The sequence below is a fragment of the Syngnathus floridae genome, chromosome 16, assembly GCF_059516105.1.
Source record: "Syngnathus floridae isolate MCC-2025c chromosome 16, RoL_Sflo_1.0, whole genome shotgun sequence".
NCBI lineage: Eukaryota > Metazoa > Chordata > Actinopteri > Syngnathiformes > Syngnathidae > Syngnathus > Syngnathus floridae.
The window spans coordinates 5,954,055-5,977,971 of NC_142428.1; the positions used below are offsets into that span (position 1 = coordinate 5,954,055).

General features: G+C 42.0%; 5 protein-coding genes across 8 annotated transcripts in view; 4 read left to right on the forward strand and 1 right to left on the reverse strand.

Moving 5' to 3' along the window:
• Nucleotides 1-2,076: 2,076 nt before the first annotated feature.
• On the forward strand, nt 2,077-3,150 carry cga (glycoprotein hormones, alpha polypeptide). Its single transcript, XM_088356506.1, has 4 exons — nt 2,077-2,250; nt 2,346-2,457; nt 2,577-2,761; nt 2,931-3,150. Exons 2-4 carry the CDS (start codon nt 2,364-2,366, stop codon nt 3,003-3,005), a joined length of 354 nt encoding a protein of 117 aa, XP_088212632.1. The 5' UTR covers nt 2,077-2,250; nt 2,346-2,363; the 3' UTR covers nt 3,006-3,150.
• A 680-nt stretch (nt 3,151-3,830) lies between these two features.
• On the forward strand, nt 3,831-14,951 carry LOC148385298 (zinc finger protein 292-like). Its single transcript, XM_088356493.1, has 8 exons — nt 3,831-4,076; nt 6,112-6,266; nt 6,930-7,008; nt 7,172-7,307; nt 7,389-7,591; nt 7,795-7,931; nt 8,193-8,334; nt 8,419-14,951. Exons 1-8 carry the CDS (start codon nt 3,927-3,929, stop codon nt 14,524-14,526), a joined length of 7,110 nt encoding a protein of 2,369 aa, XP_088212619.1. The 5' UTR covers nt 3,831-3,926; the 3' UTR covers nt 14,527-14,951.
• A 650-nt stretch (nt 14,952-15,601) lies between these two features.
• orc3 (origin recognition complex, subunit 3) lies at nt 15,602-21,513 on the forward strand. The gene is made up of 20 exons (XM_088400923.1): nt 15,602-15,738; nt 15,825-15,879; nt 15,966-16,063; nt 16,382-16,520; nt 16,691-16,795; nt 16,932-17,089; nt 17,169-17,299; nt 17,535-17,694; nt 17,794-17,907; nt 18,028-18,161; nt 18,540-18,603; nt 18,685-18,801; nt 18,892-18,971; nt 19,556-19,689; nt 19,767-19,852; nt 19,935-20,032; nt 20,100-20,241; nt 20,413-20,529; nt 20,672-20,751; nt 20,858-21,513. Exons 1-20 carry the CDS (start codon nt 15,715-15,717, stop codon nt 20,961-20,963), a joined length of 2,142 nt encoding a protein of 713 aa, XP_088257049.1. The 5' UTR covers nt 15,602-15,714; the 3' UTR covers nt 20,964-21,513.
• On the reverse strand, nt 21,178-23,270 carry LOC148385300 (akirin-2-like). Its single transcript, XM_088400929.1, has 6 exons — nt 23,055-23,270; nt 22,588-22,768; nt 22,361-22,495; nt 22,087-22,236; nt 21,807-21,875; nt 21,178-21,714 (listed from the first exon to the last, which is right to left on the reverse strand). Exons 2-6 carry the CDS (start codon nt 22,757-22,759, stop codon nt 21,704-21,706), a joined length of 537 nt encoding a protein of 178 aa, XP_088257055.1. The 5' UTR covers nt 22,760-22,768; nt 23,055-23,270; the 3' UTR covers nt 21,178-21,703.
• The window catches only part of tonsl (tonsoku-like, DNA repair protein), a 38,859-nt gene continuing 37,987 nt past the window's right edge, over nt 23,046-23,917 (forward strand). For 2 of the 4 annotated variants that reach the window (XM_088400920.1, XM_088400918.1), the window contains exon 1: nt 23,046-23,456. The gene's annotated coding sequence lies outside the window, so the exon portion shown is untranslated. Of the gene's footprint in view, nt 23,457-23,501; nt 23,906-23,917 lie in introns of those variants that run through there. The other 2 variants (XM_088400921.1, XM_088400919.1) reach the window with 1 other exon arrangement.

The following is a 23,917-nucleotide window of genomic DNA, read 5'->3' on the forward strand; positions in this document are numbered from 1 at the left end:
CTTTTATCTTAAACCTACCACTTACTGTAATAGCGCTGTGGTTGTAAATGGTAATAACACATTAATAAATAATAATAAGGACCAACTGACCAGTTTATACTTTATATTATTATTTCACCTAGTTTGGTTGATAGAAACTAATCTAAAATTGTTTTAGGATATCTCTGCGGTTTTTTTTTTGGTTTTTTTTACTAAGTTATCAATTTATTAAAGCAGGAGTGGGTTTGCTGTAGTGAAGGCCTTTTGTGATTACTGAAGGTTCCCCTTTCACCCACACTGTGTCACTCTTCTCATCGCTTTCACGCAAATCAACATGGACAAAAGAAAACGGGTGCATACGCCAAGGAAAGGAATTGGATTATTTGAGCAGATGCAATCTGTTTGCACCACTACTTAGTGCATATGGTGGTGGATGGTTCCATTTGGGTCTGTGGTTGACACTGGTTGTTTTCCCCTCAAGAGAAAAACAAAATGTTCATTGAAGTTTGTGTTTTGTTAATAGAACTACAGAAAAAAATACTTTATATTACTAAAGGAGTTATCATCAAAGCTGTCGACAAAGGCCTTTTTTTTTTTTACTGTTGATGCCTCTCAAAGTTTCTTGGCTTCAAAGTGTGTGGTCGCCATCCTTCATGCAACTAGTTATGAAAGGGCAAACCCTTCTATGCATTTTATCTCTCCCTTTAATTTAAACCATGTAATGGTAAAGGATTTTAAAAAATGTATGGATTATTTTAAGCATGGTAAATAAGTACTTGGGCTTTAGGAGCAGCAGCAATCAGACAAATATCAAACGTGCGGTTCCGAAGAGCTGTGTAGAAAATTTGCAAATAAATCTATTTGTGTCAACATGAGTCCTCCTCATCCTCGTCAATTGAATTAAAAGCCATGGGATTTATCACCCCAACAACCAAGCGTGTGGGATGAGGGCACTTTAGGAACAAGAAACAAAATACATTCATATTAATCCTTGACATTTCAGATACCGGAGGGGCTGGCAGTTTTTTGGCCTCTTAACAACTATCAGGTTTCTTTCTGTTTATTAACAAGTTTCTCCAACTTACTATGCACCACATTTTAAACACTGCCAAAAAGTACAGCAATTTGTGAATTGTGATAAATAAATCTCTTCAAAATACATATATTGTGAAACTAAAATAACATTGGTACAGTAGTTCTGTACTTTTGAGTGCATATGTGATATCAATCGTTTCACATCAGACATAACTTGCCAAACATTATTTCCAGATTTCCAGCTTTAATTTAGTTGTTTGCACAAAGATAAGTGTTTTTGTTATTTTTGCTTTCAAACACCAGCACAGTGGATTTGAAATCGTTCAAGGTGTACAAGGTCGACATGGTATTTAGTACTGTCGCATTCCTCTTGCTGTCTTCATGTTTCTATTCATTAAGTAAAACCAGCTTGAAATCATCAAAACTACTTGGCCATGGCAGAGCATTCCATTTTCTTACCTTCAAGAAGCCAACAAAAGTAGATACTAAATGCTTTGCTTGGTTCCTCTTCACATCATCTGTAGCTGTCCTTCATTCTCAGACAGGTGCTTTGCTTATATTTGCAGACTGGATCAATAACACCATGTTCAGTCTAAGACACCCTTGGAAGAAGTAGCAAACATGTAAAGATTAAAATGTTAATAATGAAAGAATAATAGTTACATAAAGAGTGTTTGAGCTGGCTTTAAGTAAAGTAGGGCTTCAGAGAGGACCATCTAATAATTTTTTGATTGATTCTATGTGACATCGTCTTCAAGGGAGATCATTACAGATGTCTTGTTTTTTAGGTATTGGTTTTTGTTTAAATAAAATACAAATTCTTCTTTGCATACAGTTATTTCTCATTTACAACTGCAGTGAGCCTTTTAGAATTTACCTGAGTATTGAAAATAATCTCATTCAGTTCACTTCCTACTTCTCATGACATGACAGTTAATTAAAAACACCCATTAGTAACTAGGTAACAAAGCAATTAATTCCAATGACCATCATGGAAGAAAGAAACAGTTTGACGTTTCATGGTTGCTTTTATCTTTGTCTGCTTCCAAGGGATTATTAAAGAGGTCATCATGCACAGTGAAGAGAGATGATAGATAGGGTTGTCAGGTTTCCCTTACTCCAGGAAGTGATGGAAAACAGGCACACAGGTATAAAGCTGCTTTTGAGGGACGGCTCTTTATCGGAAAGTCATCCTGAGCAGAGACACTTCACAGGGAAAACGTCAACAAAAAAAAGGTAGGATAATTGCAGTATCTACACTGTGATCCTGAGCAAGACAGAAACTAGAAATGGACTGGATATATTAAACGTATTTGTCTTTGTGCAATTAGGAAGCCACTCCAACCATAATGGGATCGGTGAAATCAGTTGGACCACTTATTTTCTTATTGGCGACTCTTCTCTATATCACCAATTCTTATCCCGACTTGGACTTTTCGCACAGTAAGTTGTAACTTGTTTCTTTCAACAACAACAACAACAAAAGAGACAAAGATTGTGCTTGATAAGATTGGATTTATTGCAAAAAGAAACCTTCTGACATTACTTACCTTCCTATACAGTAGGATGTGAGGAGTGCACGCTGAAAAAGAGCAAAGTTTTCTCACGGGACCAGCCAATCTTTCAGTGTCAGGGTTGCTGCTTCTCGAGGGCTTACCCGACACCTCTCCGGGTCAAGAAATTTATGATGAACCCGAAGAATATCACTTCAGAGGCAGCGTGTTGCACAGCGAGCAGCAGCCATGAGGTAATAAACTGTGCAAGATGGGACTCATCGTATCGTATCAGTTGGAAAGATATTCATCGTTTAAAGTAGAAAGATTTCTTACTCGATGAGCACGAGACAAGTTAAATCCTGCATTGGTCATCAAGCAATCAACCATCAGATTGACTTCATTTTTTTTATTTGTTTACAGGTAAAAGTGAAAAACTTTGTGGTGAGAAACCACACAGGCTGCTATTGCGGCACCTGCATATATCACAAGATTTGATTGATGGAAAATGGAGATGGGTGGACTGGTTTTGCTCTACGGCGGCGTGTTTCATGTTCCGTGCACACGTTTTACTCTATTTAGGAAGGCATGCTCTCGTGCTGCTTGCCAAGTCATATTTTACTCCTTCGTCTGTGATGTGTCATGTACTCCAACAATGTGAACTCACAATTTATGTTGTCATCGGTGTATGTAATGTTGGTGTTTATGTAACATTTATAAATAGTGTTTGGTGAGCTTTTGTGTTATGTGCAGTGATTCTGTTTGGCAGATAAATGTGAAAAAAATAAATAAATGAAATGTGGACTATCAAAACAAAGTGATTTTTTTTCAAAAATGGTTATTAAACTAAGATCAATCTAAGAAATATAAACACCTGATCCTGAAATGAACTCCACTGGTCGATATACTTTTTGACAGGTTATAGATTAAAAAATATTTTCGCAGTACTTGAAATTGTAAATTGATTATGATTCAGTGACTGGATTGTTGCTTAAACATTTCAAAGCAATTACAGATGTTTGCAAATGTTATCTTAATGAAGATAGTACGCTTTTATGAAGGACGACATACGATTTAAACGTGTGTGCAATCATTGCATGATGTTTTCTTCGCTCTTAAATGCACGAGGGCGTAGTGAATGAAAGAGGCTTCACCACCTCTGCGCTTAAAAGGTCGCGAACGCTTTGTTTACATTCTAGTGCGTGTGTGCGTCCATGTGAGACGCGCATATTTACCCCCCCCACACACACACGCACTCTCTCCACCAATTGATACAGACTCCGACCCACCCACTAGCGACCCCTCCCCCCCTCCTCCCCCCACCTCCCTCCCCCATCCTTACGTGCACGTGCGTGTGCCATTCTGGCAGCGTAACATCTGTGCGTGCGTACGCGCTACGCGGTCGTGATTGTTGTGAAGATGGCGGAGGGGGAGACGGAGAGGGAATATGACACACGGAAAGCGAACGACGATCTCCGCGGCCGCTTCCACGGCTTGACCGCGGCCCTGAGGGAGAGCACAAAGTCGCCGCTGGAAGCCTCGCTGATTTTCTGCCAGGAGTTTTGCCAGGTTAGCCCGATCATCCCCCAGCTAGCTCCGTTCGCTCTGCGTCCCTTCTGTTCCTTCCTGGCCGAGGATGCCCGTCTACATCGGCTACAACAATGTAGCTAAAGGCGCTAGCCGCACTGTTAGCCTACTGCTACCCCCGAGATGGGGACCAAGAGTGGGAGGCCTGCGTGTTTTTCCGCCCTTTCTCCGGGAATGTTTCACTCCGATAATTCTGCATGAAGACCAGCCATTTTGGTGGCTGAAAGTCGCGCTCATGTGCGCCTACTGTGATCGCGTTTTTCCAGGCCAGATTGCTAGCAGGAGATCAATGCTGCTAGCTGGTATGCAGGGTCCCACTATCCTGTGCAGTGGTCATGCTGTGGAAAAAAAATGGATAGCTACGTTAGCGAGAGCTTCGTTATAGCTTATTACATTTGTAACAGATGTGTAATCGAGCCGTCATAAACACAGCACCTCGCGCACTGTCGCTTGCGTGAGCATTTTGATCGCTTGGGGGGATGTGGGCTACTTTTGTGAGGCAGGAAAAATCAATTATGTGTTGCCAAGGTGTTAGCTTAGGCCCTATGGATTCATTTTTACCCAGCTAATCACACCAAATGAAATACTCATTGAAAGTAGGCAGATTAGCAAGAGATTTGACTGCAGCTAAAAGGTATTTTACGTAGCAAATGTGCGGCTGTGGTCAGTCGACTCCATTACTCTCCCACCCTTCTTATATTTATTTGCCACGACCACATAAATATCGTCTGCTCGTGTGTTCGATAGCCTTGCCGTTCGATCGATATCTGATTATTGCAAGGTATCCAACAAAGATGAGGCTCCCATTGAGGATTTCCTGCAACTTACAACAAAGTTCTTTGTGTGAAAGGGCGAGTGCAGCTCGGCCCGTGTGTACCTAATGGCAAGGAGTTGTGTTTCCAAACAGTGGGGGGAAAAAAATTAAAGAATGAAAGAGTCGTTTTACGTCAAAATGAAGTAGACGGTTCTATCAGGCCTTGTGCTACTTTCGCGTGCACTTAAATGTGCATAATGTTGATGATTTTTGTATCATTGAAATGGGGTGGGTTGAAAAGTGCATGCAATCTGATTTATTTATGTTCAATTCCATTTCGGATATATCACATTCTATGCTCTTTTAGATAAACTACGCTTAACCAATTCCTATCTAATTAAAAATACAGCTACCATTGATAGCAAACTGCAATCATATTTTTTGTGATCGTGTTATTATAATGTCTGTATATTTCTTTTGCATCATATCAACTGATAATTAAAGATTAGAATCAATTTCAATCACTATTCAATATTTTTATTCTTGCAGATCAATGTTCTAATCACAAATTAAAATTAATGAATATGGTTCTTTATGAAAGGGTTAATCTTTTCAGTAATGGCATTTGTAAGATTGCTTCTTACCAACAAATGTTAATGTTAAAACAGAAAGGTTTTGCATAAACATAGCGTGTTATTTTTTTTTATATTGTCTAAAATTCTTCTGAGGGGAAAACAGTCAATAATGTGATCGTTACACCGCAAATACTCATTTTACAGTTACAATTGGTAGTTGCCAAGGGGGATATATTGTGGTTGTCTCTGACCATATGTTTCTACTCTACACCGTGGAAATGTAAGGGAAAGGGTACAATGAGGTTTCAAATTTTCTTATAACTAAAATTATTCAGTTGTAATTTTCTTTTAAACGCCAGAAAAAAAACACACAATTGTTTTGTTGAACAACTCTTATGGCACGAATATGTCTGTATGTATTATCGTACAGAACCACAATTTATCCAACTATTTCTTACTGTTATTCATATATGGCACTATAATACGGATCTTTTTTTTTCGTAATATTTTCCATCCACAAAGTAAGTGTGATAAGAAATGCACAAAATATAATTTAAAGGAAAACTAGGCACCTCTTTCATCAACAGTGATGAATCATCTACAAAGATAGACATGAATTTATACGTACTTTCTTTTCCGCTGGAGATGGCTAGCTTTGTACTGACTGTCTTGTGTTTTTCCCGGTCAGGCCCTGGTGGATTATGCCGGCCGTTGGAAAACCGACGAGGATCCACTGCCTTTGCTTGAGGTTTACACAGTGGCCATCCTCAGCTTCGCCAACGCCGCCTCCTGTCTCTCCTCCGAATGTGAAAATGTGCCACTCCTACTTGAAAAGTTAACATTGTACGTATAAGCCGTGGAAACGCTCTTCATTGATTTTATCACACTAACATGCACACATTCACTATCCAGTGAAATCCAATACAAGAGCCGTATCAATAACGGGGCCTTTACAATGGTGCTGTTTTGAAATTATTGACACTTTTGCAGTAGTAGTGATAGCCAAATATTTTGACTTCGCAATGGGGTTAAATAAGGTAACCAAAATATTAGAACATGTATGTTGGACAGTGGATTATTATTCAAAAAGCGCTTAACAAACGACATGTTTGACAAAGACCTTGTCGTGGATGCACTTAAATAAACGTGCCAAAATCCACATGAAAATGTTGGCAGGGAGCGTGAAATAATATGCAAAGTAGCACTGAATTTACACACTCTTGCACACAACAGATGACAACATACACTCACTCGCCACAGGCCTAATTTGCACGTTGCAAGTTGATGAGACCTGTTCTTTAGTCATGAACCAATTTTTTGTGATTGTTTTCAGCAATGTAGACATGCACTGCGAGTATAAATGTGTAACTAACAGAGGATAAAGTGTGTATCGCCAATACACACACATGCTGATTCATGTTATCACTCCATATTTTCCGTTTACCCTTCGTAATTGATGGCTGTCCTTGTAACCGTTATTTGTTTTCTGAATGTTTGAATTCGTAGGAGCTGTGCGGAGCTGGTGCTCTTACTGCCCCAGCACATCCCAGGTGCCTTATGGGAGGAGTTTAAGTCCTCCATGAAGGTCAGTATCCCCAGCCTTGGTGAGCTTCTTGGATATTTTGTGTTGAAGTTACTTATTGAGTTGAGCTCGACCTAGAGACGACACATGGATGGATATCTTCTTTTTGTGAAAATGTGTGAGCAGCCAAAATGTAAATTACACATTCATTTGCCTTCTGTTACAGTTGGCACACAGCCTTTTGCAAGAAAGTGGGAGTGCACAGCTTCGGCCACTTTTTGCTCTGGCACAGCAAGATGGCATCTGGTCCAACACCACACTCAGCAGCATCTTGTCCAACACCACCCCTCAAACTGAGCAAGGTTCTTGCCCTCACCACACTCATTAGGTCTTATATGTTTTCCATATGTCGTAGCTCACCTTTCTTCTTTCCTATTCTTTAGTTCACGAGTATCTCGAGTTGGAGGGCCCCACACTTCTCAGCATGCGCATAAAGCACCTTATCAAAGTGGAGAGTGTTGATAAAGCCGCTGCCCTTGCAAAGATGTGCTCCGAGTACCCAGGATATGAAGGAAAAGGGAACTTCAAACAAACCTACTTGCTCTGTATTTGCATGAGCAAAAGTCAGGAGCAGCTCATGGAAGAGGTAAGAAGCACATCAACTACTATTTTGTGTTTTGATTAGTCTGCAGTTCCCGCCATCAACAATACACTTTTTTACTGCGGTTGGGTTTTCATATCATTTGATACAAAAAAAGAATCCAGGAGGGGCCTGAGGAAAATAATTCATTATATTAGTGTGTTGCTAATTGAGCCCACCTAAAATGGTGTTTTCTCTGTTCTCTATAGATATCATCAATAGACTGCAAAGATGCTCTGGAAATGATCTGTAACTTGGAGTCTGAAGGAGATGAGAAAGGAGCGCAGTGCTTATGTTCTGCCTTTCTCAAGCGACAACTTCTTCAAGGAGACGTTTATTGTGCCTGGTAAGTGTGGCTGTTTGTTTTGAAAGAATCCCGTCCAAGCTCTTAGTAAAGTACTTGTTTAGAATTTGTTTAGAATTCACTTGAGGGAGATTTTTTTCACAGAACCTGAAAGAATCCGTATAAACACTGTCAGATTCAGATATTTTCTGTTAGTAGTCATAATTGATCAAATCTTGACTGTCAATTTTTCACATTGTATGCGTATTTTGCTTCTACTAGATTGTCTTGCTTGACAACATCATTGGTGATCTTTTTTTGCAGGGAACTGACGCTGTTCTGGAGTAAGCTACTCATGCGTTTGGAGTCTTCGGCCGACTCCTTCCTTAGCCACAGTAAAGAGATGGCTCTTCTCTGCAGAAGTGTCTGTCACATTTTATTCCTTATCAAAGTCATCCAGAACGAGGTAACAGAAAGTAAAATCCAATCGAGCAAGTGAACTGATGTCAACGAACCTCAACAATTGTTTTGTTTTCTGGTTTGTGTCCAGGTTGGAGAAGTGGGGCTTCCAGTTTGTGTGGAAATGTGTATTCAGGCTCTAAAAATGACCTCAAGTGACCATACGGATAGCAAATCCACAATCTGCAAGACTATTTCCTGCATCTTGCCGACTGATCTCGAAGTGAAGCGTGCATGTCAGCTGACTGAATTCCTCCTCCAACCTACTGTTGACTCCTACTACGCTGTAGAGTCACTGTACAACGAACCGGATCAAAAGCCCGAGGAGGACGGGAGTCTGCCGGTGCCCAATTCCTTACGCTGTGAATTACTGCTGGCCTTGAAGACACAGTGGCCTTTTGATCCAGAGTTCTGGGACTGGAAAACATTGAAATGCAATTGCTTGGCACTGATGGGCGAGGAAGCGGCTATCGTGTCATCCATTGACACGCTCAATGACACGGACGAACAAGAGGTGGAAAGTACACAAGCAAAACTCCCGGAGTATAGAGACCTGGAGGACTTCCTGTTAACCACTACAAACGAACTCAACGAAATCACAGACGAAAAAGAAAAAAACCGAGAAGCCAAGAAACTCCGCGAGCAAGGATTCGTATCGGCTCGCTTTCGAAATTGGCGAGCCTACATGCAGTATTGTGTTCTGTGTGACAAGGAGTTCTTGGGTCACAGAATAGTTCGGCACGCTCAGAAGCATTTTAAAGACGGGGTGTATCTATGTCCTATTTGTGCAGACAGCTTTGAAAGTAAAGAAGTTTTAGAGCCACATGTAGCGTCACACGTCAAGCAGTCGTGTAAAGAGCGGCTTGCTGCAATGAAAACGGTTAGAAAGGGGATAAAACTACCGCAGTCTCCTAAAAGTCCATCAAAAACTTTCAAATGCGTTCCTACAACGATGAACAGTTCCGTCAGTAGCGACTCACAAACCGGTATCCAACCAGTGAAGGTAGACCAAATGACGCCCGTCACGCAAATAAGTCAAGATTGCTTCTGTCCTGTTAAAAATTGTTCGAAAGCGTTCAAGTTTTTCCGCAACCTCATGGCTCATGTTAGGTCGCACAAAGACGACGAAGAGGCCACGAGGTTTTTGGAAATACAGAAACAAAAAGTGGTGTGCCAGTATTGCAGGCGGCAGTTTGTTAACGTTCAACATCTTAATGATCATTTGCAGATGCATTGTGGTAGCAAACCATACATATGCATACAATTGGGTTGCAAGGCCAACTTTAATTCCAATTCAGAACTTCTCATGCATAGGAAAACACACTCAGAATTTAAGGCCCAGTGTATGTTTCCAAACTGCGGGCAGATTTTTAGCGAGGCCTACCTTTTGTACGATCACGAAGCTCAGCATTATCTCACCTACACCTGCCCGACAGATGACTGCGGCAAAATATTCTACTCGCAGGGTCAGTTCTTATCTCACCAACAGATTCACAACACCAACAACGCGGTCAACAACGTGGTAGTCGTAAACGAGAGCACTCCCGTCTTTTCCAAAGTCGAACTGCCGCAGGAGAATATTCCATGTCAGGCAGACATGCAATCTGCTGCTGTTTGCCTTGACACCAATAATTCCGACGCATTCATGACAGAAGCATCAAAGGCAAACGCGTCTCCATGCAGTTCCCCAGAAGTTTCTAAAGACCTCATTCCTGTTCGAGTGAAACATTCGATTGAAAACATGTTGAATTCTGTGGCACATGTTGAACTGAAAGACCCAGACAAATGCTACACTCCACTAACAAACCCCAGCTCAGCGCCAGCTGACTTGAAAGCAGCACTGGAGGCTCAGCAGGCACACCAGGCAATGGCAGAGCAAGCGAAAATTATCCCACCCCCTGTCCCGAGCGCTACTAATGTCCTGGCGAGTCAACAAACGGCCGAGCAAAATAACATCCAAGCCGATGACTTTCACAAAGCGATACCAGAAATGATTTCTCTCAACCAAATTAAGACAGAAATCCCTTCCTCACTGCAGGGATATCCCTCAGAAAATTCCGCTGTATCCAGCAACGAGGAAGGTCTACATAGCTGCCCGCAAAACGAGTGCACAAGGGCTTACAGTACAAACAAAAGTTTGTCGAGACACGTGAAGAAGCAACATCCTGAAATATTTGAGAACTGGAAGTTGGCCAAGAAGTACAACAAAGTGGCCAGGATCACAGCAAAAAAGGCACCAGCTGGAGTCGCTGTGCGCAGGCAGTTTCCCAACGGTAACAACCAGCCGCCAAATCAACCACCAAATCCGCCCGGACCTCTATGCAACAAACCCGGGATGGAGCAAATCGATTACACGGCGGGGTGTTCAACCTCACCTGCTCAGTGTTATCCCACCTCAATGGACCCTGTGCCCATCACTCCAATGGTGAATCCTACACTGTACCCGTCCTGGGGGAGCTCCAACAACACCGAGGAAATCAGTCAGCCCGACATGCCCCAGTCGTGGTCTTCACCTCAACTCAACAGCTGTTACCCAGATGCCTTCAACGTGAACGAGTGCCCCTCCCGCAACTATATGCATTGGCAACCTGATCCTTATCCAACCACGGCTTCACTCCCAGCTGAGCGAGAGCACTTGATGGCAGCTTTACATGGAGCCCCTGGGTCCAACGTTCCTTCAGATTCAAGTTTGATGTCTCAATACTTATCCAGTTCATTAATGCTCGACAACGGAGGGCAGATGCACAATGGCGTCAATCAGTTTGGGCTAATGCCTGCCGATGGACGGGGGGTTCCAATGGATGGAAAGAAAACCAGCGTGGCAGGACAGTCGGATAATGGGGACAGCATGTCGACAATTCATAGTCTACCCGAAGGAAGTTACCACACTCCGTTTGCTCCGAGCGATAACTCAATGACTCAGAGTTCACCAGTCGATATTTCTATGAAATGTCTGAGCCCAGAAGCGCAAGAGACATCAAAAGCTGCCGTGAAATTAATTAAAACAGAAAACATGGCAGCTTCTGGATATGAACATGTTGATAATGCTGTGGACGGCATGCTTAGCCCACAGAGTACCGCCCAGACTGACTTTCATTTTGAAGCAGACTGTACTAATACGGAATGTGAAGCTACTGATGATAAAGAGGATACTGATGGCCAAAAAGGAAAACGCAGTAAGATAAGCAAGCGGACCAAATGGCCAGCTATTATTAAGGACGGCAAGGTCATTTGTCGGAGGTGCTTCAGAGAGTTCACAAGCACAAAGTCCCTCGGTGGTCATCTGTCCAAACGCTCGCAGTGTAGGCCATTAGATGAAATTGACCTGACTGCCGATCTGCCCACATCCTTTCTTGATTTTCTCAATGACCCGCATGTCCCGGAAACTAACGGAGCCATCTTTAACTTGTCAAATGGTGATTTCCAGCAGGAACCAAGTAGTTTGACCCCTTTGAACTCTTCCATGGCACTGAAAAAAGAACCTCAAAATACAAATATAACCGACTTTTCAAACATCTCTGCTGCTGCTACTGCCCCTGGAAGTCAACAAGAGAAAGCAGCCGGCCCGGCTTACACTGCCCCTGCTCCACCTCATCAGGAGGATCACTTGATGGAAATCTCCAATGCCTTTCAAAGGTTGGATTTAATTGAAGCTGCCCAAGAGAAGATGCGGGGTAATCTGTCCCTCGAGCCAAGTCTCGCCCATTGTGATACAACCTCTGAACTGAAAAAAAGCAAACCCGCACCAAGCAAGAAAGATGACAAGGTTTTAGCAAAAGTAGCCAAACCTTTTAAATGTGTCAGAGAAGATTGCGAATACTCGTTCATGACGAAGGAGGCGTTGTTCAGACATTTAAATAAAATGCACGATTACTCTAACGGTATGATTGAAGAACTGAAACGATGCCCCGCCAAACTGTCTCCGTACACTTGCCAGATTTGCTCCAAAACATTTACAAGAACGACAGGCTTGAGAATTCACTATGAGAAGGTCCATCGATTGTCAAAGGCAGAAGCGCTAAAGTATAAGATAAGTGCTCGAACTAGGCCGCAATTAGTCCAATCGAACTCTTTGCCTTCAAGTGAAGCTGACGCTGACACCAGTGGTGTCACAAAATCCACAACAAGCTTTCCGTATATCAAACAAGAGCCCCTTGACATTGAAATTCAACCTCAAACTAACAATGCAAACAATCCAGAAGCTCCTCAGATTGTTTCACCAGGAAATCTTGTAAATGATGGCTTCCCACAAGCAGCATCAACTGTTACGTGTTTGCCCCCGGCTGAAAGCTCCTTAGATGACAGGCCATTGGTTGAGGGCATGCAGGCTGATCCCGAAAGGTCCCAAGCGCAGCTGACAGTGGCTGCTACATGCCCAGATGTCCAACGCAATTTTGGTTTAAATGAGAAATGTGGTCTTATAAAACCAAAAGAGCTTCACACAATCAGCAAAATTCGGGAACCAAAATTCAACCTTCCTCCTGGTTCTGCTTCATCATCCCCAGAAAAACCAAGCAGCTCCAAAAACACACCCAACCAAGATGAAATCCACAAAAAGCTTCAAAAAAGAACCGGGCTCAAAATGTGCGACGCCGACAACGCTTTCAATCCCTACAGACCGTATCGCTGTGTTCATGAAGGCTGCACCGCTGCTTTTACCATCCAGCACAATTTGATCCTCCACTATCGGGCCATGCATCAAGCATCCCTGCCCCCAAGCAAAGAAGAATGCAGCCCGGAGAAGAGCAGCGTCCCAAATGGCCAAGAGAGCTATGAGATGATCACAGGCAAAGGTCACGAAGTCAGGTGTCAAGTGAAAAACTGCTCACGGGTGTTCATGGGAGTCACGAGGTTAGTGCAACACTACCTTTTGCTTCACAAATTCACCCGAGACAAAGCCACGTCAATGATGGCCTGCATGGCCATTGGAACTTTCACCTGCGATCGGCCCGAATGCGACCTCCCCTTCAGTTCAGTGGACAAGTACATTGAACACATCAAGAGTTTTCACAAAGAAATTGCCGTCTCGGAGAGCGGCTCAGTCGACACCACCTTCAAGTGCGAGTACGAGGGGTGCGAGCGCTTTTATTCCACAAAGTCCAATCTTCTTCGCCACCTGATAAAAAAACACGACTACGTTTATGAGCCGAGATCAACTGACGGAAGAAGGAATAGATCGATAGGGCTGTTCACGACGATCAACAATGGAAAAGAAAATGTGGAAAACAAATTCAAAATGAAGAAGAAAAATGTCAAGAAAAAAGACGGAAAGACCATTGAACATTGGACCAATTTTGGGAAGCCTACGCTTAAAACCCACGACGAAGCAACGGCCATGTGCACCAAGAAGTGGCCATTGCAGTACCCGTGCATGCTAATAGGCTGTGACACAATTGAGGAAGCGGAAAAAAGTATTTTCAAGCATTACGTGACTCACGGCCTCACAGAGAGATACATCGAAGACCAGAGGAGCCAGTTCATTTTCTGCAAAAAGTACCGATTCAAAGACGCGGACAAATCAGAAGGCACGTCATGCACGTCCTCAGATGAGACCGAGTCGGAGGAGAACGATAAATCCATTGAACAGAACGCAGACGAGATAGTCGAAAGAATGAGCCGAGACGACGGCAAGCTCTCCAACGACGAAAGTGGAGATTCTCAAGCGTCAACCGGGACGGACGGCGGAGTGAAACGAGGGCGTCCCAGAAAACCTGTTAATCCTACACCAGCTTGTCCCCAGAGGATACAAACCCTTCGCAATCGTATGACTGTTAGCAGCTCAAGGGAAAACTCCAATCCTGGCACCCCTGTAGCCCAGGACCCAGAAGACGACGTGAACGCCATGGCGGGGTCTTTCAAACCGTTGGGACTGGAGGACTCTTTCCTAAAATTCTTGGAAACCTCCGAGTCGACCCACACCTGCAAACGCAAACTGAACGATAAGCCTTCCGGCGAGCTGCCGTCCAAAAGACGACAGACACACAAACAGAGGACTGCTCTGAGAACTAAAACCAGTGATCACTTCCGATGGTGTGAGAAACTCGTAGACTTTAGAAATCCACATAATCTCAAATCGGTGAGCAATGTGAAGATAGTCATGGATAAAACGTTTTCAAACGGTGCTGATCTTTTGCTTAAGCAGCTACAAGACATGAAGCCCTTGGTCATGATTAAAAAGTGGCTTTACAGCGGATCATAGCCCCATGTTTTATTTCCAACTCCGTCTCACTCAGGATTTGAGAAGTATGCTGCAGAATGGTTTGACAATGCATCAAATTTCCAACTTTTAACAGTAATGGTCACAGCTAATGATGAAATGGCCTATTTTCTACACCATGAATTTAAATGTCTTGGATGATTTTAAGTATGTATGTTAGTCCTAATAACCAGGTAATCCATAGGGCATAGATTTTAGATTCATGTTTGTATTTATGCTTAGTACTGAAGATGTTTTTTTTGCTAAATGGATACTTTTAAAGAAACAAATGTTTTTATATATCCCTATGGGATTTAATGTTTCGTTTGTATTTATTTCATCCTTTTTCAACACTAGTAGACCTATCTGTAATATTTACATGTCTTCCACAAAGTGTTCAATAAAATGTTACTGTTCTTTTTGTAAAAGATTGTCTTTGTACATTAGGTTGTCATAGGCATATTGTTGATATTCTTTAGTTATTTATTACTGATATTTTTTATTATTCCTAACTTTGATGACTGATCTACAACATAAATTAAACTAATCATGGCTCCGCTTGTGAAAATCACATTCCCAAACCCAAAAAACAGTTTAGCCGTGATAAATTTATTCTTAAAGGTATTATTTGTACATGAAAAATAATGAAATCATCAAAATAATTATAGACAAATTAATAGCATCAACAAGGGGCATGGGCATTGCCGTCACACAGGCATTCAAACACATACACACACTTCTGTTTTGCGGCCTGATATGCGGTTGCAAATGAGTAGAATGTGGCTAAGAGTAGAATATATAATATTTTTTATGACATTTTCAAACAAAACAAGTCTCATTAAATGTTTCGGAATGGACACGTTTGCAGACTTCGCATAGTAACTGGAAGTAACTGCGCGAAGGTATGTTCAAAATCGTAAATGTGTAATGAAGTCTTATTATTATTATTACTTATATTTTAGATGGGTGTTACTTAAAATTGTTGTTAACTCAATCCCTGATTTATTTTTTTGCCACTTTGATTAATGATTAAGACTGGTATGAATTACGGTTCTTGTTTTATTTTGTAGGAGGAGCCTTGAACACAACCTCTTCCGGTAACGTCACGCTGGCGGGAAGTAGCAGACTTGTGGCACTGCCGCTACGGTAGTTCATTGATAAAACAACTTGCTCAAAAATACAAATACTAAAATGTCCACGTCGTCAGTATCAACGGTAATATTTTGTGTTTACCCAAACGTTCGTATTTTTAATTTGTTTTTGTCTGGGTAGTTTCTGACACGAACTCCACTTGTTTCTAGGGTTGTTTTGTTTTCAAGCCAAGCACGAAGAAGAAAACCAAATCCCTCGATTTAGGTAAAATAAGATCTCTCTTTGCACTTTTGAGATTTAGTACTAAGCTTAACAATTTTATTTCTTGAAATTGTGTTTCCCCGCTACAGACGAGTATTTCTCTCTTGGCTGCGAAGGTGCTGACACCAATAATGTACGATTCGGACTTTTTCATACTCTATGGAACAAGATTAAAACGGAAACGGAGGTACAGTATTTAAAAAGTGGTACCCTTAAGAATTTGACGTGATATCATGGGCTTGTCAAGAGCTGACATTTGTTCTTTTCCATTGCATGTTTAAAAATGAGAAATGTAGGCTCCCTAGTTCCATCAGCCTGAATAGTATCAGTGCATGAGAAAACACATGCACACACGAGAACATGCACAAACAGGATGGCCAGAACTGAGAAGGTCATATGAGTCATAAAATGACGTTCATTCAATATCGGAGTTGTACATTAGGAGCACTGATAAGAGCAGAAGTTTTGTATAAAATGTGTAATACATGTTTGTGTTTACTGTCAGCTTTTGCAGGATGAACTCAGCAGGCAAGTCCTGGACAGCTTGCTGGACTTCATCAGCAAGTCCTCTTCTACTCGTCAACGCAGCAACTGGGCATCTCAAATGAGGGCCAACGAGATTCCCACGGCAGCGCTGATGCTTGGTATGATCATGGCAATGAATGCCACGCACCTTCACTTGCATACCTCTCCTTGCCTGTCTACATTTATGTGAGGTCATTCTCTGTGTGATGTCTAACACAAACTACTGTATATACACAACAAAGTGTAAATTGAATTTCTACTTTTTGTGATGTTCTCATGTTGTCACTAGGAGTGAACATGCCAGACCATGACATGACATTCCAGAGCTTGTCTGAGCTCCTCCAGCAGTCCGTCACTCCTCATGTGGCATCTGTCCAGGCCAAAGAATGTGCAGGTAAGTGGAGAAAGTTAAAAAACAAAATACAGAAAAATTACCACAGTTATGAAAAGCTTGTTGGTTGTATTTGGAAACAAGGTTTTTGGACTTTGTTTTTTTTCTTAAGTGTGTAAATAATATGCTCCTGTTTCAGCTTTGAAGCACTTAATGAAGAGGGTCTTGGAGAGGCTGATGGATACAGTGGTGGCTGAAGAGGATGATGAAGAGGAGGAGGAGAGCAGGACTCCTGTCCACAAGGGCTGGCAGTGCTCCCTGAGTATGCTCTGTGAATGGTACAACACACAAACAAAGGTAGGACCTCGGGGCATTGTGATTTTTTTTTTTCCTGTGCTGTTTTCAAGAAATAACTTCATCAATATATTATTTCCAGCACAAATCCAGCACTCCTGGAAAAAAGCGCAGTTCTCCAAGTAAAGACCAGCATCCCCCCATTGTGATTATTTTTAAAGATTTAGAGGCCTTCAACCCAAAAGTTCTTCAGGACTTCATTCTCATCTGCAGGTAACATGGAGCTCTCTTGTAGAGTTGCCACAGTAGAGGTTTGAATGACTCATAATCATACATATGTTGCAAAGGTGTATTGTCACTATTTGAAGGTTTTGGTTCAACTTTTGATTTTGAAACCTGTACAAAAAAAAATTTTCAGCCTCTGCCCTTTCTCCCTTTTCAACTATTTTTAATAGCTTAGTAAATCACAAGTCATTTTCTGTAGCGGAAAATTTTGTCTGTGTCGCAGTCGATACATCGAGCGTCTTCCCCTCATGTTCATCTTCGGCATCGCCACGTCTCCGAGCACCATCCAGCACATGTTGCCCCACTCAGTGTCGTCGCTGCTATGTATCGAGCTCTTCCAGTCGCTGTCATGCACTCAACACTTGACCACCGTCATTGACAAGGTGCACATTTTCACTTTGCTCAAAGATGACTTCAGAATTTACATTTGATTCTAATTTTGACAACGTTGTGTATTGGTTTTGCTGCATTTTATTTTGTAGTTAATCCTCACATCCAAGTTCCCTTTTAAGATGACTGGCAAAGTCATGCAAGTGCTGATCGGCCTCTTCCTCTTCCATGACTTCTCTGTGCGAAATTTCATCAAGGGTGTGCAGGTACCTACCAAATGACAACCTTGCTGATAAGAAAAGTGCACCACACTGGCACTGACATTGTTATGCGGGATCTCTGCGTAAAAACAGCCACCAACTAACGTGATGTACTTTGTGCTTAAGCTGGCCCTGCTGGAGCACTTCCACTCGCAGCCTCTCAGCGTGCTGTGCTGCAAGAAGAAGCAAGCACTTAGGAACGTAACACAGCTCAGCCACGAGGACCTGGAGAAGATTAGGCAGCTGCCTTCATTCACCTGGTACGTGACTCACTGGTCAAAGTTTAAAACTCCATGTAGACAAAAGTATTGGGGCACGTGGTTGTTCAACCATACAAATAATGTTCTTCTGGGAAGCTGTTTCACAAAATGTTTAGATCTCTTCAGGGGCTATCAAGGTGTCTAGACTAATTCCTGGAGTGTTTATTTTATATTGGAACCTTTCTCAAATGATGGAAATAATCAATTCCAGGGTCCAACTCTTGAGGTCTCGTACATGACTGCAGCAATTCTTTTCTCCCCGTTTTTTTTTCTTCTTCAAATTCCAATTTGTACTACTTTAGATTATCTGTAACTCTTTAAGTGGGGTGTTACTGTAGCATCAATGGACTATATGCTCATCATATGTTTCTTCTTCAGCTATGTTAACAAGCAGGAATCCCAAGAGCAAGTTCAACTTTTAAAAGATGATGCTCACTTAAAGGTACACTGTTCCGCTAGTTTCAATACAATGCGACACTTTGCTGGCATCAACTTTTGAGTGAGACCTTTAATTATTTTTTAGAAAATTTGCCGCAAGCTGATAAAGGACCTTCATAAATACCACAAGAACTATTATCCCACACTGAGGTGTCTTCACGCTTTGACCTCATCGCTGCCTCGCTACCCCCTTGGAAAACAGGCAAGAAGTCCCTTTATCCCAACAAAGCATCCTTTTCTTTCCCCCCTAAACTGTCATTGATGCGCCTGTGTAACACTGGCTTACCCGCAGATCCGGGAACTCCATTTAATTTGCCTGGAGAAGTGTGTTTGGGAGACGGAGGATTATCAGTCAGCCATGAAGCTGCTTAAGTAAGCCTAGATAATTAATCTTACTTGTCTTGGTCTATTTAAATGGCTAAAATGTAAGCACTGGCTGTATTGTAATTGAGAATCTACACTCACTGACCGCAACATGACGTACACACACGTGGACATTACCAATTTCATCTGTGTATACGAAAAGCAAAAATATGTCATAAAAAGTTTTGCGGGAAAAAAAAAGTAGCTTCCAGAAGGTCACAATTTTATTGGGAGTATCAAAATTCCCTCACCCTCTAGAAACCTGACTTGTATTTTTAAAACAATATCAGTAAACACCAATATGCTTAATGAATTTAATGCTCATGCAAATTACATTTTGAAAAGAAGACCACAATGATAATACCTATGATTACAACTAAAACTGAAACGTTACTTAGAGATGTAAGTCCAGGATGTCCTCAATTTACGACAGGGATGTCTCACGAATTTTAACTAATTGAATTACCCCTTTATTAGATTACGCTTAAATCATGGCCATAAATTGTTGATATTGCGCCCTCAGGTGGCCAACCGCATGATTTCTTATTTATTTAAACAGACTTTTTGTGAGCCTCCTATGGTTTCTCCTCCAGAATGATGGCCAAGGATGAGCTGATCGCTTTGCTCCAAAGATGCACAGAAACACTGCGGCCCAGCAGCTCAAAGATGATGAAGAGCGCCCTTGTCGAGTTGGAAGACATGCTCAGCAAATTTAGACAGTTGGATGGTGAGTTGTAACACACCCGCTTTGTGTAAGTCCTTTTACCATAGTCGTGAGGATCTCTTCCCTTCTTCTACATGCAGAAGCCAGTGAGGTGGTCCAGTATGACAACGAGAGCGCTCCTGTGAAGAACCTTCAGAAAAAGATGGACCTGTACCAGCTGCAGCAGGTCAGCAACTCGCCACTATGGCAAGCTAGGTACAAAATTTTGTTGTTCCAGCCCGACGCTATATTTCACCTGCTCTCAACAGGCTCTTCTGGAGATGAACAAGTCTAGAAGGTCCAAGAGAGAGAGTCCCTACGGGATCCTGCGAAGCCAAGTCCTTGAGTTTATCGACAACCTCGTAAAGTGAGACAAATCTTGATCGTCTTGATTGTCAGCTTCTCGTTTGTCAATGCTTCCTTTTTTTGCTTAGGAATCACCTGCCTCCTCCAGAGTCTCAGACGCTGAATGAAGTGTGCTACTACAGCTCTTCGTCCAACGTGAGACGCCACCTCAACGCTACACCTCGCACATCCATTCAGGCCGCACTCAGCAGCCCTTACTACTATCTTCTGGTACGTCATTGTCACATTTAAGCACTTTAAGTCATATTTAATTTGTTTTGGATGATATTGGGGGGAAAAAAAAACAGCTGAAGTCTTATTTGATTTGTTGGTCATCTCATGTGACTTTTATGATGATGGACCGATCATGAATGCCTTCTTTCAAAATAATTATTGTCTCAGAATGAGAACCTAAAAACAGACGATGGGAGCGTCTCCAATGCGGCGCCTGACATCTGCATCGTGTACAAGCTGCACCTGGAGTGCGGCCGCCTCATAAACCTCTATGACTGGCTACAAGTGAGTTGACTTGTCTTTATGCCTCATCACCTTTGAACTTTGCCCTGATAACCTCATCGTTTATGGTGTTTTCTCTGGATCAATGCGATTCAAGGATTTGACAGTAGATTAGATGGCGGTGTGATGGTGTTTATGTTTTTAGGCCTACTCAACTGTGGTGTCTGCAGCGGAGGGGAACGATCCAGAGTCAGACAACTTTGGAAAAGTGGATGACCTCAAACAGTATCTTTTTCTAACAGGTAAATGTAATGTTCTTAGATTAACAAAATAACGTTTCAAAGTAATCTTTGTACGGGATACTGGAAAGACTTCCTTAACAGTTCTCCAGCGCTCGGTTTATCAGGGCAGTTTCGGAGCTGGAATTTTTAGGCTTCATCAAGTCCACCAAGCAGAAGACGGACCACGTGGCCAGACTGACTTGGGGAGGTTGCTGAGCCATTGGTCCAAAAACAAAAGAAATTCATTTAGAATCTAATCAAATGATTTGTAGTTGTCTCATCAATTAAAGTTTTTTAGTGCCTGACATTTTAGATTATGTGCTAACCTCTTAAAATATTGAAGGAATGACTCCACGGTTGCAAAATATACCAAAACTATTATATTTGAGCTTATTGTGCTTTTTGTAGGGAAAAAATAAAGTCCATATGCTTTAAAATTAAAAGTCCTTTATTGTTTTCAGATTAAGTATAATGGATTCAAAGTTATACAAGTAAAACAAAGGGAAATAAATAAAACACTTGGTCAGGGAAGGGAAGAAAATAATCTATTTGGCCTACTTAATTATAAAAATGAATAATAATTGGAGGGGCGACTTTAAGCTTCCTTTTGGCAGCATACCCAGTGCTGTTCCAACATATTTACATGTAACAAACCAAAGAGTGAACAAGCTGGAAATTGTCACAAAAAGTGTGAGAATTGTTGGCGCACACACAGCTGTGACCAACCACACAGGTGAGAAGGTTAAGGGGAGGGGGTTGCGCTTACATCGGGAAGCACCGGGTTGTTTACAACCATTTGCCCAACCACAGAAATATGGCACAGTAAGAAAGTTTGATTTAAACTAAACTGAATCTCGTAACAACGATGAGTGTTTTTTTTGTGTGTGTGTATTTGTTTTTCCTTGCTGGAGTTGTCACACGATCCGTATGCAACGAAAGACGGACGCCATGTGAGCTCAGGAAACATCTGGAGAAGAAAGGCAGATGAACTCAAAAGTCAGAAAGCAGATGTGTGACTGCAGGACAGAAATGTGGGAACGACGCGTGGTGCACACTTACAGCTTGCAGGTTGTTCCCCGAATCGCATGAGCTGGTCGTGCGTGAACTTCACAAAGGTGTCGTATTGTTCTGCAAAGGCAAAACAATTCAAATGTTTTAAAGACTGTTTTGAATTCCTGTTGGAATTTGTCTACAAGTGTGACTCTTTGTACACATCAAAGCACAACATAGTGACAAAGTAATTGCTTGTGAAGGCTGAGATAAAAGAAGAAAAAAAATATTCCTATTAGATAAGTCGTGCTCATGTCTGATTATTAACATTTAGTTTTTCCATACAGACCTGCCAGTTTGGACGTCATGGTTTCCTCATACTCCTCCCGCACCTTTTCTTCCCTTTCTTTCAGAAGACGTTCACAGATCATCCCAACTTGTCTGAGGGTAAATAGAGGTTGCTCCTTCCTAGACGGGGAAGCGCCTCCAGAAGACGTCACTGCAAAAACCAAACAAGCATCTTCACAGTGTGTCGATCGCCAGTGTATAAAAAGAAGCAACTGGAGAAGCTTAACAATCTGCAGTTTTGGCATTGTTTTAGTCAAACTACTGTGGGAACCAACCTGACATTGTGGACTGGGATGGAGGAGGAGATTCTGGAGAGCAGCAGCACTCTGATGGCTGGTAGCCCCCAGCCTCTAGATGCTTCCTCTTTTGTATGCGTTTGTACTCCTGCTTGATGCTGTGGAGGATTTGTTCTGGTGGAGGAAGGACGTTAAAAATGAGTCTTGATGAGCCTGAACAACAGGTTGCAAAGGCCCGTGGTCCTCAACTTTGCTAGGAAGATTACCTGCGCTCAGTCTGGATGACGACTCCCCGAATGGCGAGGGCTGCAAGCTTAGATACTTCCTGGGGGAGGACGACGATTGAGACACGGGAATGCATCTTCGTCTTTTAGGGGAAGCGGGATTCATGAGTGGATCGAAATCCATGGTCCTCTTCAAGGTAGCTCCGCACGCCATTGCTTTAAACTAATAAAAAATAAGGAAGAGGTGTCAAAATAAGCCCCAAACGAAGAGTTGACATCCTCAGACGTTTACAGTCGTAATGTTATGGATTTGTCATCGCAGGTTGTCATCGTGAAATTATTGCTTGAAATCACATTTCGCCGCTTATCAAGCACATGACAATCATGTTGCGCAGCTGAGCCTTTAAACTGGTGCTAACGCGCTAACGTTAGCTCCTGGGGATAGCTACTAATAACAAAAAACAAAGTGGCGTTAGCTGCCCGGATTTAGATTCAATGTCACATCTTACCTTTTAAAAGAGCGTGTCTTGTACAGTAGTTGAAGTGTCTTTCAAAAGTTGGTTGGTGAAAAAAAGTTGAGGGAGCTCGCAGCCCAGCACCGGGCTGACTGCCGTTAAAGATAGCGGAGCTAGCTTTAGCAAGACGCGGCTCGGCTGCTCGCTTGTTTTCGTTACGAGGATCTCGGCTTCCCCCCCGGCTAGTGACGTCACCGTGACCTCACTGCAAGGCATGCTGGGGCTTATAGTAAAGACAGCTCAAAGGCGAATGACAGGCGCCCTGATAAGAGCTGACGTGAACAGTTCGTGTGTTTTTCGATGTTTTTACTTATAGTCCAAATGGCTTTAAAGTTACCTTCCAGACGGACCACGTTGATAGGAAAAGAAAAATAAGATGTGTTTCTTCCACAAGAGGTCAGTATCGCACTACTAAAATGCATTCATTAAAAATGCTGTGATATAATGTTATATAATTGAATTCATGAATAACATAACGGGTTTAGACATATCTCCCACTGAATGTCGTTTTGAAAATTAAGTTTACTGCATTAATTATATTTGAATTATTGGCTGTTCTTTTCAAAAGATCGTTATTTTGTCCCAAGAAACAAAATTGTTCCAACTCAATAGTTTGCAAACTTTTAATGCCATTGGCCTTTACCATTATATGTCCCAAATGAAGTTTCAAGATTTGCATAATGTTTTTCAAAATGCTAAATCATTTTTTTTGAGTTAACGCTTCAAATTCCGCAGGATATTGAGCTTCTAATCGCTACTTCCACCTGTAGCCGGAAAAATACAATTGCACACTTTTCTTTGCTTGCACTTGGTTTTCTCATCGTTTGGCCTTCCTCGAAGAAATTGTAGGTGCTAAT

What these genes read in the sequence shown, in the direction of transcription:
- LOC148385298 (XM_088356493.1), top strand. Translation starts at nt 3,927, where the DNA reads ATGGCGGAGGGGGAGACGGAGAGGGAATATGACACACGGAAAGCGAAC. An exon ending in AGGAGCAGCTCATGGAAGAG is followed by an intron (nt 7,592 to 7,794) that starts GTAAGAAGCACA and finishes TGTTCTCTATAG; the next exon opens with ATATCATCAATAGACTGCAA. An exon ending in GGAGACGTTTATTGTGCCTG is followed by an intron (nt 7,932 to 8,192) that starts GTAAGTGTGGCT and finishes CTTTTTTTGCAG; the next exon opens with GGAACTGACGCTGTTCTGGA.
- orc3 (XM_088400923.1), top strand. Translation starts at nt 15,715, where the DNA reads ATGTCCACGTCGTCAGTATCAACG. An exon ending in ACCTCTATGACTGGCTACAA is followed by an intron (nt 20,530 to 20,671) that starts GTGAGTTGACTT and finishes TTATGTTTTTAG; the next exon opens with GCCTACTCAACTGTGGTGTC. An exon ending in AAAGTGGATGACCTCAAACA is followed by an intron (nt 20,752 to 20,857) that starts GTATCTTTTTCT and finishes ACAGTTCTCCAG; the next exon opens with CGCTCGGTTTATCAGGGCAG.
- cga (XM_088356506.1), top strand. Translation starts at nt 2,364, where the DNA reads ATGGGATCGGTGAAATCAGTTGGACCACTTATTTTCTTATTGGCGACT. An exon ending in CGACTTGGACTTTTCGCACA is followed by an intron (nt 2,458 to 2,576) that starts GTAAGTTGTAAC and finishes CTTCCTATACAG; the next exon opens with TAGGATGTGAGGAGTGCACG. An exon ending in CAGCGAGCAGCAGCCATGAG is followed by an intron (nt 2,762 to 2,930) that starts GTAATAAACTGT and finishes ATTTGTTTACAG; the next exon opens with GTAAAAGTGAAAAACTTTGT.
- LOC148385300 (XM_088400929.1), bottom strand. Translation starts at nt 22,759, where the DNA reads ATGGCGTGCGGAGCTACCTTGAAGAGGACCATGGATTTCGATCCACTC. An exon ending in ATCCCAGTCCACAATGTCAG is followed by an intron (nt 22,237 to 22,360) that starts GTTGGTTCCCAC and finishes TGGTTTTTGCAG; the next exon opens with TGACGTCTTCTGGAGGCGCT. An exon ending in CATGACGTCCAAACTGGCAG is followed by an intron (nt 21,876 to 22,086) that starts GTCTGTATGGAA and finishes TTGCCTTTGCAG; the next exon opens with AACAATACGACACCTTTGTG.